The 15,450-nt window shown below is 38.0% G+C and overlaps 1 protein-coding gene across 1 annotated transcript in view; it reads right to left on the reverse strand.

Moving 5' to 3' along the window:
* LOC126189009 (FAD-dependent oxidoreductase domain-containing protein 1-like) overlaps window positions 1–15,450 on the reverse strand; it is an 82,719-nt gene that overhangs the window by 37,040 nt on the left and 30,229 nt on the right. Inside the window, exons 4-7 of the mRNA XM_049930820.1 lie at window positions 12,670–12,832; window positions 12,452–12,597; window positions 6,903–6,989; window positions 3,179–3,335 (exon numbers count right to left, since the gene is read on the reverse strand). Coding sequence (XP_049786777.1) covers window positions 3,179–3,335; window positions 6,903–6,989; window positions 12,452–12,597; window positions 12,670–12,832 — 553 coding nt within the window. The remainder of the gene's footprint in view (window positions 1–3,178; window positions 3,336–6,902; window positions 6,990–12,451; window positions 12,598–12,669; window positions 12,833–15,450) is intronic.

Below are 15,450 nucleotides of genomic sequence, written 5' to 3' on the forward strand. Positions count from 1 at the left end.
TTGTAATGACTCGGCTTATGAAATCATTGGTTTCAGTGGAGTACTGTTCAAGAAGTTCTCCAGAGGCACCTTAAAATCTGCACCTCTATGTGCAGGTGACAGTAATTGTTGAACCCAGCATGGGCACAATTTCCATTATTGGAGACGATCTCAGATGATGAAGTAAGCACTGCCTATTGATATGCATATCTCCTGAGCCATGTTTGGGATACTTGATCTGTGACTGCTTCAAATCAGTTTCTTGACTGCCTGGACATTGCCGTCTGTGGTCAATGTCAATGGCCCTCCTTACTTATCAGCATCAATCATGGCCTTGGTCAAATTGTTGGCACTATTTCTTTGGACATGATGTTCATTTGGTCTATATATCCTCAGAATTTTACAGTGAATCTGTGTGCAATTTTGACACTTTGGCCACAAGAACTGTACTGCTCCACATACTTCTACTTTGGAATATGTTTCCAGTATCCACATCATTTCATTCAAACAGTGGGATGCACATGTTGTCCATGCTGCAGCAGAACCATGTATGCAGGAAACCTGGACCATGTACTCTCTTCTGGCAACGTGATACTCCTGTTATGCAATGATGTTAGTGTGGGATGACATGAGCAGCTTACTTTCTGAAGTGCCTATGTAGCAGGTGGATCCATGCTGAAAAATGATCACTAATCAGACGTAATAAGTTTTTGTTGTCACAATTATCCATAGCAAGTAAGTATATACTTTTCCTCTCTGATGTCTACATTTATTTATGTTCCAGATGTGTTCTGCTTTTTACGTTACGGCATCTTCACTAGATTTAATCTGGAATAATACAGTTTTTTTATATTTGACACTTAAAGAGATCAGAAAATTGTTCACATTGTAATTTTTATGTAAATAAATTACTGCTTACAGTTATTCATTTTTCTGGCTGAAATCTGCAGCTGAATTAATAAAAGGACTAGTCAGATACCTGTAATCAGCCACCCACTGAGTAATGCAGACAAGAACGAAACGCCTACAGGTAACTTAATAGCATATTAATCTCCATATTAATTCTGAAATTTATCAGGTGACCCCCAATCAAATTATAAACACTACATTATAATACTGGGTTCTCAGTGAACGGACTCCACATATAATTATTTGATGTACTTGTGGCGTTTCAATACATCGATCTGTGTGATCTCTCTTTATGATGGTCTTTGAACTCACTTAAGGTCTAGCTTTGTTCTGTGTTGTTACATTTTGTGATCACAAAGTCAAGAAAGTATATCTTTACAACAAAATGGTGTTAAATGTTATTATTTCACCATAATATCATTACTCACCACGTACTTAAGCACTGCCCTTCAACATGAATTGTAAAATAGTCTTTCTACAAATGCAGAACTAATATCACCTGCTATGAGTATCAGTTCAAAAACTGAAACATAAAAAAAAAACTCTTACCACTGTTCAAAGTTGCTGCCGGAGCCTTCCCCTGTGCCACCCCAACCCAACTCCCTTTTCATTTTCATTCCCTTACTTTCAACCTTCCCTCTCTTGTCATTTTCAGTTCATATCCTATTCTAATGGACTCTACTTTTCCTATTTTCCATTCCAAAGTTCTGTGATTGTTAACACTACTAATAAAAATTTTGCAGCTGTTTCTGAAAGCCACCTACACTATGTGATCAAAAGTATCCGGACACCTGGCTGAAAATGACATAAAAGTTCGTGGTGCCCTCCAACGGTAATGCTGGAATTCAATTTGGTGTTGGCCCACCCTTAGCCTTGATGACAGCTTCTACTTTCGCAGGCATATGTTCAGTCAGGTGCTGGAAGGTTTCTTGGGGAATGAGAGCCCATTCTTTATGGAATGCTGCACTGAGGAGAGGTATCGATTTCTGGTGGTGAGGCCTGGCACAAAGTCAGCATTCCAAGTCATCCCAAAGGTGTTCTATAGGATTCAGGTCAGGACTCTGTGCAGGCCAGTCCATTACAGGGGTGTTACTGTCATGTAACCACTCCACTACAGGCCGTGCATTATGAACAGATGCTCGATCATGTTGAAAGATGCAATCGCCATCCCCAGATTGTTCTTCAACAGTGGAAAGAAAGAAGGTGCTTAAAACATCAATGTACGCCTGTGCTGTGATAGTGACATGCAAAACAAGAACGGGTGCAAGCCCCCTCCATGAAAACACGACCACACCATAACACCACTATCTTCGAATTTTGCTGTTGGCACTACTCATGCTGGCAGAAGACATTCGCCACACCCACACCCTGCCATTGGATCGCTACATTGTGTGCCGTGATTCACCAATGCACACAATGTTTTTCCACTGTTCAATCGTCCAACGTTTACTCTCCTTACACCAAGCGAGGCATCATTTGGCATTTATCGGCGTGATGTGTGGCTTTTGAGCAGCTGCTCGACCATAAAATCCAAGTGTTCTCATTTCCTGCGTAACTGTCATAGTACTTGCAGTGGATCCTGATGCAGTTTGGAATTCCTGTGTGATGGTCGGGATAGATGTCTGCCTATTACACATTACGACCATCTTCAACTGTCGGCGGTCTCTGTCAGTCAATAGATGAGGTTGGCCTGTGCATTTTTGTGCAGTAATGTTTATCAGTGTGGAAATCTCGCATACAGGCATATGACACAAGTGACAACCAATCACCTGATCACATTCGAAGTCCATGAGTTCCAGGGAGCGCCCCATTCTGCTCTCTCACGATGTATAATGACTACTGAGGTTGCTAATATGGAGTACCTGGCAGTAGGCGGCAGCTCAATGCACCTAAATTGAAAAACATATGCTTTTGGGTGTGTCCGAATACTTCTGATTACATAATGTATCTACCCTTCTCCTATCACCCAGTATATACCTACCACTTCCCTGTCCCAAATGTCTTCATCATCCAAGACAACACAATGGTTTTCTCTCTCTTCCCCCTAGTTTGGAAGTAACCAACTTAAAAAGTTAGCGCTGTAACAGTCACAAAAGTGTGTACATCAAGTGTATATGTGGAGGGTGGCTGTACATTACAGTAAGAAGGTAAGAGAAAACAGAGTGCAAATTACTTAGCTTTGTGTGAACCACACACACCTCGTTCTGTTGTTTATATTCTGGAATTACCACACTGTAACCATAACAGCCAAAAAATTCATCAACACTAAAAGATGCTCTAAGTTTAATACCTTTAACTGTTCAAATGCTGGAACTCTAGCTGCCAGATGGGGCCAAACACTGTTGTCAAAATAACTAGAGTCGACCTCAAGATGTTCTACGCTTGGTTCTCCTTCCTCTTCTGTTGGTGATTTGCCACAGATGAAATTTCCACCAAACCCCTCACGTCTGATAACAGAGAAGAAAGAAATGTGTGATAACTGTGTTCTAGAATATTTTATTATTAGTGTACACACGTGCTAAAACTGAATTAGTCACTTATGTACAAATATGTAACAGCATCCCCCTTCCACACAGGAGGTGGCAGTAATGAATTACAGCATCAACTCCAGAAGAAACCAAAAGCTCCGTGTTGTCATCCTGATATATGACCCATGTAACAGCTATCCACATTTCAAGATTTGTTGAAACTGGGTCCAGGGTATGCACATCTTAATCAGTGGCACCCTCGATGTGTTCAATATAACTGGGGTTTTGTGACATGGGGACAATGCAGTGTACCCTCATATTCATGAAGCATTCTTCAAATCATTCTAATACAAACATGTTATGGAAATGCAGCTGTTTGATGTATTCGACAACTGACAATATTTCAATAGTCGAATACCCCACCATTTTCAAGGTGCAAATGCAACAGGAGCACTCTGCACGAAGCACGGCTGTCAGTGCTGTCTGGAAGTAGAGTCTCCTGGTGCCTAAGCTTCGCTGCTGTACACCCAGTGTCGGCTGATTGAATAATTGAATAACACGTCAGACCAGCACCTTGTGTCCCACTGATCTTTGACAGATGGCAAGATACTGGTGCGATTGAGGTGGTAACCGCAAGTTTCCACACGCATTATCATCATAACTGAACATTTTTAGAAATTACTGACATTATACAGTAGAAGTCCCAATTATGAAAATTGTAATGTCTCGGCTGCCTCCTATCCACAGGTTCCAGCAATTGTTGACCTCATGTTCTACTTAGTTTCTAATTGTCTTCATTATTTCAGTAACCATTTCTGCCTTGGCTCCATTATCATTATTTTGCAGAACTCCGCAGAAGTTTTTCTAAAGTTATTAAGTGGCTTAGGGGAAGTATCAAGTAGCACTGCTCGAGTGATGTGCAGGTTGTTGCCATTTGGTGGAGAATATACAGAACTTGAAGATGTTACACGAAGTGTGTGAGCAAAGATATGAGACTGATTTTTTTATCTACCAAAGTTTTTATTTTTCCCAAAGAACAATATTGTCCCCTTCACAGTAGTTCCCTTGGCAGCTATACACCAGCGGAGTCACAGTTCACAGTCTTGGTAGCAGCACTGACAGACTTCAACTGGTAGGGCCTTTAACATGTCAGTCACATTCTTTTGAATGTTCTCCAGAGTCCCAAATTGACACCCTTTTAAGACATTTTTCAATTTTGGGAAAAGAAAAAAAATGAGAAAGGGACTCAGATCATCAGATTAATTGGGGGGGAGGGGGGGGGGGGGTGCACATGGAACAACAGGATTGCCTTCTGAGGTCAAAAATTTCATGATAGAAGAGTCCGTGTGACATAGGGCATTGTCATGATGCAGCATCCACTTGTCTGCAATGTCTAGTCTGACATGATCCACCATTTTCCTGAGCCTTTCAAGGACATCTTTGTAAAGCACTTGGTTGGCAGTTTCTTTTGGAGGGACAACTTCTTTATGCACATTACCCCCTACTACCCAGGAGGATGTTGTTATCAGGAGTAAGAAAACTGCTCTTCTACAGATCGGAGGATGGAATGTCAGATCCCTTAATCGTTAAGGTAGGTTACAAAATTTAAAAAGGGAAATGGATAGGTTAAAGCTAGATATAATGGGAATTAGTGAAGCTCAGTGGCAGGAGGAACAAGACTTCCGGTCAGGTGAATACAGGGTTTTAAATAGGAATTTGTGGCACACTTTGACTAGAAGAAGGGATCGATTGATAGGACGCGTTCTGAGGCATCAAGGGATCATCAACTTAGTATTGGGTAAAAATCATAGAGCGAGACCATGGCATAAATACGCTAAACAGATTCAGATCAAAAATCATGTGATGGCTGTACGGAGCTAAACTCAGACTGAGCATCTGAGGGATGAACACATCGATCTACAAACATAGAAGAACACAGCATTGCCAGATCGCTTGCAGTGTTGTCAGTTTTATTACTTTTCTCATACACCTTGTATTAAGTTTTGATTATAAAACTAAAATACTGTGGCATTATAATATTAAGAGTAATTTGTATAAGTTTGGGACAGGAATATATTATGGGAGGCGGCATTCAGACTAAATATTTTGTTATTATTTTAAATAAACCTAATATTAGTGAGCAAAATCACACTGGATACGGTTTTCACTGGGACACCAATAAACAGTGATTGCTTACTATTGCAGTGTTGCATATCACTCCAAAAGAGTGACCTGTAACCCTATGTTTAGCTTTCTGATGATTGATACCTGCAAACAATGAAATAATATAAGAAATCATTTGGTAAGAGAGGGCAATTATTTTGCAATTTTCTTATTTATTTTTCATGAGATGTGTCATAGTGAGGAACGATATGTCTCTTCAAGGGGTAACATCAACTACAGTAACTTTGTGAGAGAAAGTGCCTGCATGGGTGTTTGGACACGCTCAATGCATCTCCTTCCCAGACTGGAGTAGTGCATATGCCATGGGATAAAGGCCCATGCTGAATAATGCTGGTGTCAACTTAAGAAGACAAAGGCAGACAGTGTTAGATATTAATTCTTAATTCTGATATCAAATCATGAGTTTGTTATAATGTTATCAATCCCGTTACAAAGATTAAGGCAACTGTATTGGAGTGTGCATGCTATTTAACTGAAAGAATATATTATCATTCAAAGAGTTGTATTTATTTACAAAAATGGACACTGTGCTACATATCTGTAGTCCAGGAGACACTGCATAATTTGAAGAAATAGTACATACACTGACAAAGGCACTGTGAAATGAAGGTGGACAAAATAATATTTACCATTCGCTGCTCAAGATAAAACCTAAACTTCGAAAATAACCAACAATGAGAGCATTACACTACATTACATGCTGACTATTTGAATTTGCTACTTTATTTCCTCTAATAAGTTCATGTACATAAAGTGTCAACTGCAAAGTCAGAAATGTCTCCAAAACTGGTAACACAGTTCACATAATCATAATTCTAGGAATAGCCTGAATGGATTTCTAAAAAAGCAGCCAGCCTTCCACTGCACTAATGTTATTATCTCAAAGTTACTTTTTGTCACCCACAACCTTAGTTAAAACAATAAAAATAAGTATGGGGTGACATTGTTTCTCATAATTCCTCCTGCCTCTAAAATTTGTAAGTAGTTGCAGTGTAAAACCATTGATGAGAGACATCCAGTACTCTTAGAGGGAATTTAAAGGCAACACCCACCTGAACACAAGAAGAGTAAATAGGAACTTGAAATGAGTTTGCAGAAATGTCCAAAATTCGAAAGTGAAAATCCTCAAAGTGACAACTCTTCAATTTGTAGATCCTGAACGCACTATCACAGTTACCAGAGACTTCCTACATTAGCCTAATAACAGTCTACAACAGTTTATCACAACAAATACAATTAAAACAAAATCCAATCATTTACTAAATGCAAATGTTAATTAAAAATAGTTCCAGAATTTCTAACTGCACATGTATAGTCTTAAGTTTATATATGACATGCTAACCACTCAGTTATTGTAGTTACCTGAAATATGTACCAGTAGGATCAATGACAAAAGGTGTATTTAGTCCAGGACCCTCTGGACAGTGAACACAATACACATATCTTTTTCTGTAACAAACGGATGGAATTACTTCTCCCGACATGAATACACACAAAGCAAATTAATATGCTGCATACTTGTGCTGTTCTCCATTCTTCATGTTACTCAAAGGATAAAGAAGAAATAAAGTGAAGGAAAATTTTTGTTATAAATGCCAGGGGAAGACAACAGTTAACAGTTACAGAAAGAAGTTTAAAAATTTGTATCTACCCATTCTGGTAAAAGGTTCTCTTTCCTCATATACTGTCTTGTATTCCACCCAGGATTTGCTAGTTTCACACAAATTTACACTGTTTGTTCTTTATAGGTCTTTGAATAGTTAGTAGAGTTTTTCAACTATAAATTGTTCACATATATCACACTTCCAGTTTAAAATACGATTTCTTCACTTATTTATATAATCTCTGTAATTTATTTATAACTGGCATTTCTCATGTCATTGTGTCATATAGTAATTATGTTGGCTAATGAATACAGCATGGAGTAACTAACTGAATGGAGATAGAAAGGAAGGTCTGGATCAAAATTTGTGGAGAGAACAGGGTGAATGAAGACAACGAAAAGAAGTTAGACAAAATGCAGAAAAAAATTGGAGTAAGTTAGGAGCAATGATATGGAAAGTTCTGAAAATTAAATTAGATTAGACACACATTTTTTCCACAGATCAATAACGAGGAGATCCTCAAAATTGAAAAACATGCCATAAAACAAGTACACATAATAAATATTTACAAAAAATAACACTACCGTATTTACTCGAATCTAAGCCGCACTTTTTTTCCGGTTTTTGTAATCCAAAAAACCGCCTGCGGCTTAGAATCGAGTGCAAAGCAAGCGGAAGTTCTGCCGTCGAATATATGTAGCGCTACACAGGCATGCTTTGTAGGCACAAAGATAAATACTGGCGCCAAAACCTCTGCGTCAGTAAATAAATTAAAAAAAAAAAGGTGGAAGACGAACTTTTTTTCTCTGCCCCGAGTTTCGACACTGCATTCTCATACATTATCCAACGAAGTAAATATAAATTCCGTATTGTTCATCTTCGGATGTAGCAGAATTACAATGTACTACGAAAATCCGACTGACAAGTCTGTTTGGGATGTTTGTGAATATGGCCAACTCTACGTTCTGAATTTTTTCCTACCTGTGAGAAGTGATGGTTGCTAATAAGAACCTGATAAACAGTGAATCACATACAGTATTCTCTTCACCATAAAAATAATACGAATATAAACATTTTGCCATGTATTCTTTCGTGTTTACTGCTATCTCATTTAAATCCTGTCTGCCTAATAAACTACGAAACTAGAGTGAGACAACAGCAAATGCGGAAGAATATACGTATCGTGTCATGTTTATATTCGTATTATTCTTATGCCTAATAGTGATACAGTCAGAAACGAAGCACGGCAACTGACTAGATTTTTAAATCTAAGATGACTCTAATTTCTGTGCAGAATTTGATGTACTAAAGAAGCGGCCGCAAAGATTTTCAAACGGAGAAAAATTTTCGCCTAACTCTCGTTCAGAACATGTTCTATCATACGGAGTCTATTATTTGGTTCTTGTTGATCATTATCAAAGAAAGCAGCAGTGTAAGTAACAACAAATAGCATTCTCTTGCCATTGTTTCGCTAATGAGACGATTCCTCTCTTTCTTTCTTTCTTTCTTTTCTTTTTTTTTTTTTTTTTAATTTGTAAGCGGCGGTAGCGCGTGCAAAAGCAAGCCATGCTGCGAGCGCCGACAGGCCGTAAACACGCACTATCGGAATGCGACAAACAATGCATGACACAGTACAGTAATGCATTTTCAGCTTAAAGTGACGTAAACACCTATAACAAAGAGAACAGCACTTATCAGATCAAAGCAAAATAAGCAAATGATTCAAACCAGACGAAGCACGTGAAAAAGAAAGGGTACCCGTATAAATACAAACGGAGCGTCTGACGCATAGCAATGGCTACCTGGTAAATGGTTCAAAAGGCTCTGAGCACTATGGGACTTAACATCTGTGGTCATCAGTCCCCTAGAACTTAGAACTACTTAAACCTAACTAACCTAAGGACATCACACACATCCATGCCCGAGGCAGGATTCGAAACTGTGACCGTAGCGGCCACACGGTTCCAGACTGAAGCGCCTAGAACCGCACGGCCACACTGGCCGGCCTACCTGGTAAAGCTTAACTGCTAAGCTTACGTCTCGAACCAAACTACTGGAGGTGCATCATCATTCATTCGACCTAAATTGTGTCTCATATTGCAATGGACCAACTTTGTTTCGATTTGGAGGTGCGGCGTAAAACTTTTCTCTCCCCTTGAATTTCAAGTCTCAAATTTCAGGTGCGGCTTAGATTCGGGAATTTTTTTTTCCTTTATTTCGAGTCTCATTTTTCAGGTGCGGCTTAGATTCGAGTGCGGCTTAGATTCGAGTAAATACGGTAATGTTTCTTACACAGATCCTAAATTAAACTGCCCTTGCAGATGTAGAATAAGTAAAAAAATCTTAAACACATTTTCATTTAAGAGATAACAACAAACTTGTCAGAAACATGTAATGTATAAACAATGAATCTGAATGCAAAATATAAGATTATTACAAGAAAAGAGTACTACTCACCTTGAAGATAAAGATAATAAAAATAAAATGATAAAATAAAGAGAGAGCACTCACATTTTGAAATAATTACTAGATAAATAATTTAATTAAGAAAATAAAGAAGTATGGGAATTGTAAAAAATATAGGTGCACAAGAGTGTAGATAGAGATAGATAGATAGAGAGAGAGAAAGAGAGAGAGAGAGAGAGAGAGAGAGGTGTGTGTGTGTGTGTGTGTGTGTGTGTGTGTGTGTGTGTGTGTGTGTGTGTGTGTGTGTCCTCTCGACATCTTAACATCTCTGCTATTATTTGGTGAGTGGTTTCCTTTACAAGTAAAAATAAATAAGAAGGTTAAGAACAAAAATATGAAAGAGTAAGATCAGAAAAGATGTACAGCGAAACAGAGAAGATTACTGACAGTTCCAGCACATTCTACAGTCTTACAGCCTGCTGGTTGGATCTCTACTAGTCCTCTCTGTCTGTCCCTTTCCTCTCTCCTGCTTTTTTCCGTTCTGTTCCTACCGTGTTTCCTTCCTAGCTTTTTACCATACTTCTCTCTCATTTGCCCTTTATTTGTAATGATAAATTACTATTATTAATAATTTCAGTAATTTCCATTAGGTTCCTTTATCCCTTGTATCTTTATTTTTCTTCTACTTCTTTCTATTTCCCTCAATTTTTGAAGCCATCACCCTCTGAGCCAACTTCTGCTCTAATCCGTGCAGACTGTCTCTTTCATTCACTTAACCCAAAAAGTCATCTCTCAACATCAATATTTCTTTATGGGAACCCCTTTCCTAGGTACGCTCTGTGTAATTTTTTACCTTATTCCTTTTGTCAATCATCTCAAGAGTCACACTTCATCCTCAGATGAGATAATCACTCATGTTAAGTAATACCATGGCCTCAGAATTTTATGTGTGATACTGTTGAGTTTTTAGAGCAAATAAGAAATGCACTTTCAATAAATAAGCAGATATTTCCAGTCACTGTATTTTTCTTCCACAAGTAGATATTTTGTCTTCAAAACAAGTGGTAGCATGTCCTTATAATACTGCAAAATTAAATAACAAATTTTAATTAACAAGAAGGATTAAGTAAAAGGACATTTAAGGAAAACAGTTTAAGATTCATCATATTTAAACATTGAATTAGAATTATTTAAGAGATAGTAACAGCCTTAATACTCTCATCATCTTACAGAAATGAGTAATCATGCATTTTAGTGATAAACGTATCTGTGCTGAGGTCCATGTTTTGCAAACAGTGTTATGTATTAGTGCATAATTTGTACTGTATTATTATTTATTTAAGATGCTCCTTGTGTGGCATGCAGCATTTGAAGTTAGTCACCAAGCACCTGTAATGTCACAACAAGCATAGCTCAGAGCTTCCAAACTTGCATGGATGTCATAAGGAGGACCTCTTAGTAACATGATGAAGACCGTCAAGGAAATATACAGTCACTAACTATTGCCACCTAGAACAACTCCAAAAGTATGATAGTAGCTGAAAAGTTTGTGGGTCAAATGTTACATGGGACAATGGGGGCCATAATATGACATTGGTTTTTTGTTGGTAGATGGGGTCACATCCAGAGATATGGAGGTCAACTTTGTTTTTTTTTTAAATGGGATGTTATAGTTTGGTATTTATTTTCTGATAGCGGCTATCAATACAAATCCAATGATGTGTAACAGTACGGTCTTTGAAGGTCAACAAAGGTCAAGAAGGTGGCATGAATGTCCATTTACAGAAGGTGTTCAAAGTGATGACCACTGGTATCAATGCAGTGAGCTGTAAGACACAATATTCTACCAACTTCCTTCAAAAGACAGAAATAATTACATAGCAGAAAAAATAAAGGTAAAAAAGTAGAACCATTCTTTTCCTAAGGAGGACAGCACATAGGGAAGGCAACAGATGACTGCATAAATGAAGGCAGTACATCCATATTGTCTTTCTTATACATTCATAAATATTCATATTGTCTTTCTTATACATTTATAAAGATGTGGTATGCTACACTGAAGCGCCAAAGAAACTGGTATAGGCTTGCATATTCATATACAGAGATATGTAAACAGGCAGAAAATGGCACTGTGGTTGGCAACGCCTACATAATACTTCAAGTGTCTGGCACAGTTGTTAAATCTGTAACTGCTGCTACAATGGCAGGTTATCAAGATTTTAGTGAGTTTGAATGTGGAATTATAGTCGGCGCACAAATGATGAGTCACAGTATCTCCAAGGTAGCAATAAAGTGGGGATTTTCCAATACGACAATTTCACTATACCGTGAACATCAAGAATCCGGTAAAACCTCAAATCTCTAACATCGCTTCATGAATCTGTGGATCCTGCACGTCAGCAGTGGACTGTTCAAGCTGGAGGAGGCTCTGTAAGGATGTGGGGCGTGTGCAGTTGGAGTCATATGGGACCTCTGACACGTCTAGATACGACTCTGACAGGTGACACATATGTAAGCATCCTGTCTGATCATCTGCATCCATTCATGTCCATTGTGCATTCCAATGGACTTGGGCAATTCCAGCAGGACAATGCAACACCTCACACATCCAGAATTGCTACAGAATGGCTCCAGGAATGCTTTTCTGAGTTTAAACACTTCCGCAGCCCACCAAACTCCCCAGACGTGAACATTATTGGACGTATCTGGGATGCCTTGCAACATGCTGTTCAGAAGAAATCTCCATCCTCTCGAAATCTTCTGGACACTACTTCAGACATGAACATGTCATGTTGTGGCACTTCTGCGTGCTTGTGTGGGCCCTTCACGATATTAGGCATGTGTACCAGTTTCTTTAGCTCTTCAGTTTGTTAACAAGTGGGTTCATAGTAAACAACATACCGTGGTTCAATAGGCAAAGGAACTCTAAGGTACCCAGAACCTATACCTATTCTCGCCATTTCTGCAACTTTTTTTGAATTTGCACCAGCAGCTATCACTGCAATCCCAAACTTAATAGGTCTAACTTCACCATTTTCAGTTTTTACCTGAAAATAGAAACAATAATGTAGTAAGAACAGATAAAAAGACATTTGAGCAATAAAAAACTTCTTACATACCAAAACTCTGTCTATTGTTTCATAGGTTCCAGGCTCAACACCTTCTATCAACATGTCTGGCATTTTTCTAAATTCAAATCCAATAGCCTCTGCTGTTACATATTCTGCCCCTGCTGAAATTGCTTTTTTCTTGAATGCCATTAGTAAAGACCATGGGTCAAACCTGAAGAAAAACCACATACACATATGAAGATCGTTACAGCAGTTCAAAGAAAAAAATTAAGATACGAATTGTTAATTTAGACCGTTCCATAAATTTAACATGGAGTACCAACAACACGCATTTAACCCTGATGAATATGTTCAAACACTTACTTGTAACAAAATTCAGAATTTAAAAGTTATCACTTTGAGCCACAACAATGATCGTAATTAACATAGCCACAAACATAGCTTTGGACTGAGAGACACTCAATAATGTACAAAATATCTTTGTTCTATTTTTGTTCTCGCTGTATTGCTATCTGCCATTTCCTCCTTAATTAGTATAGGGTACATGTTGTCAGATGTAAACATGTTTTCTTTTCTTTTTCTTGATCACCGATTGCTCAGTGGCAAAATTTTACACAAAGACTCATCTGAGCAGAATAAAAAAGCTGCCTCTGGAGACTCAATTGTCTTTATCCACATCTCATGTGCCTGCTTACCTGGATTCAAAAGAAATATCTTTTCATCCTTTTTTGTATAAAAGAATAATTCAATTGAGGAAACTAATAAACATGAAATAGAAGTTTTGGACAGTACTTACTTTCAAGAGACAATATGTTTAGTACTGCTGACAGATATGTATAAAAGTAAACATGAAGACACTATCCTAGCTTTCAGAGCTATTGGTGCTTTCCTTGGGAGGAGAGAGACATAAATTGAGGAATGTTGAAAAGGCAAGGCAGGTCACTGAGAGCCCTTTATAAGAGGGCCTCATCTGTAGTGAGAACATGGGTAGAGAAAGGTTAAGGGAAAGGTGTCAAAGTCTGTCCTATTCTCTCTGGCACTCGCCCTTCATCTTCGTCTACCCATGTCCTCACTGCAGATGAGTTCCTATTATACTGGGCTCTGAGTGACCTGCCTTGCCTTTTGAAACTTCCTCAATTCACCTCTCACCCTTTCCAGGGAAAATATCATTTCTTAATGTGTAAAGTGGAGCAATGCTTACGAGAAAAGGCTTTTATCTGTGAGGAGTGGAAACCACTTCTTGCAGTCGTTCTGATCTGGGTTTTCCATGACTCCATTAAAACACTTCTCATGTATGCTTGAATGGTTCAGTCAACAAGGATATGACTGGTTTCCACATCTATTCTTGCCCAATCTGAATTTTGTCCATCTACTGATGTCAGAGTCGAAGAGACATTAAATTCTAATCTTCCTGTTAACTTTGTCTTCCTACCTACCTTTCTTACCCAATAATAGAGCTGCTTATAAACGTTCCAATGGATCGAACTCAACATACTGTTTACTACAAATTATGATCCTTGTTGGTCATTCCATGAAACAAATACTCATATTTTAAGACACGCCATGTAGTACCTGTTATACAGAATTAATCTGTCACACCAACACTGGTGCATAAAGATCAGAAACTTAGAAAAGTCTGCTACTGTACAATGAACACAAAATCTTAATTCATACGTAAAGTTTCACTCTTGTCAAAAAAAGCAAAAAACAAATAGTTTTTCATGTAGAGAATGTGAAAAGTGAGTGATGAAGTGTATTTTGTGTGTCAAGTGCAATTACTGGTTGCACGAAAAGTGCACAAAAGTGAACCTAAAATTCATCATTGAGGTTTTCCATGGATATCCTATGTTTGTTTACGAGTTGAAACAGCCAATCTTGTAAGTACAGTTATTACAATGTTGCTGCAAAAGGACATTGAGGCATTAAATATCAAAATAGTGACTATAAAAAACGAAAAAGAGTGATTAATATGGGAAAAACAGGCATGTGCGTGTGAAATGAAAATAAAAGAAGATACAAAAAAACTAAATTATAAAGCAGCTACACAAGGACATTGAAAACTGAATTACTGACTAAAAAGAAAGAAAATGATGGATTAACTCAAGAAAAACATTTGTGTGTGTGTGTGATATCCATGAAACGGAAATAAGTGAAACAGAATCCAGGGTTTCTGAAAAACACCAATCAAGTATGAAACAAAACCTTCAAAATACATATGGTGTGTGAAATGTGATCAAAAACCCACCAACTGGACTATCTGTAAACAAATATAAATGGGAAACAGTGACCTACAAAAAGGCAAACGTGGAAGTGCCGCAGCAAAACCGATTGAAAAAAGGGACTTTCTCATTGTTGGCGACTACATACTGAAAAATGTTACAGCTCCAGGCTGTGAAATCGATGTTCATCCCAGAATCTGATCGCATCAGATCAGCAGACACTTTCAAAATATTCTAAATTAGAAACAAAGATAAACTGAAAGTGAAAATGAAAAAAAAAGGACAAATACGAAAGTGTTTTCATTCATGCCGGAACAAATTCCATCCAGAACAGCAGTAAGGAAGAAATAATCAGTGAATCATGGAACTTGATCCACTCAGCAAAAAGTGTGTTTGCAAATTCAAATACTGTCATTAGTGCAATTTTATACAGAAGGTCAGTAAGTGATACATACATAAACAAGATAAACAGTGGAATCAGGGGAGAGCGTGACAAGTTGGGTGCAATTTTTGTACACTCAAATAAATTTGTAAGTAGTAAGTGTCTGGGAAATGATGGGCTACACTTGAATAGGTTATGTTCAATGACTTTGAGCAAAATGATTGTAGA

Source organism: Schistocerca cancellata, chromosome 5 (genome assembly GCF_023864275.1).
Source record: "Schistocerca cancellata isolate TAMUIC-IGC-003103 chromosome 5, iqSchCanc2.1, whole genome shotgun sequence".
Lineage (NCBI taxonomy): Eukaryota > Metazoa > Arthropoda > Insecta > Orthoptera > Acrididae > Schistocerca > Schistocerca cancellata.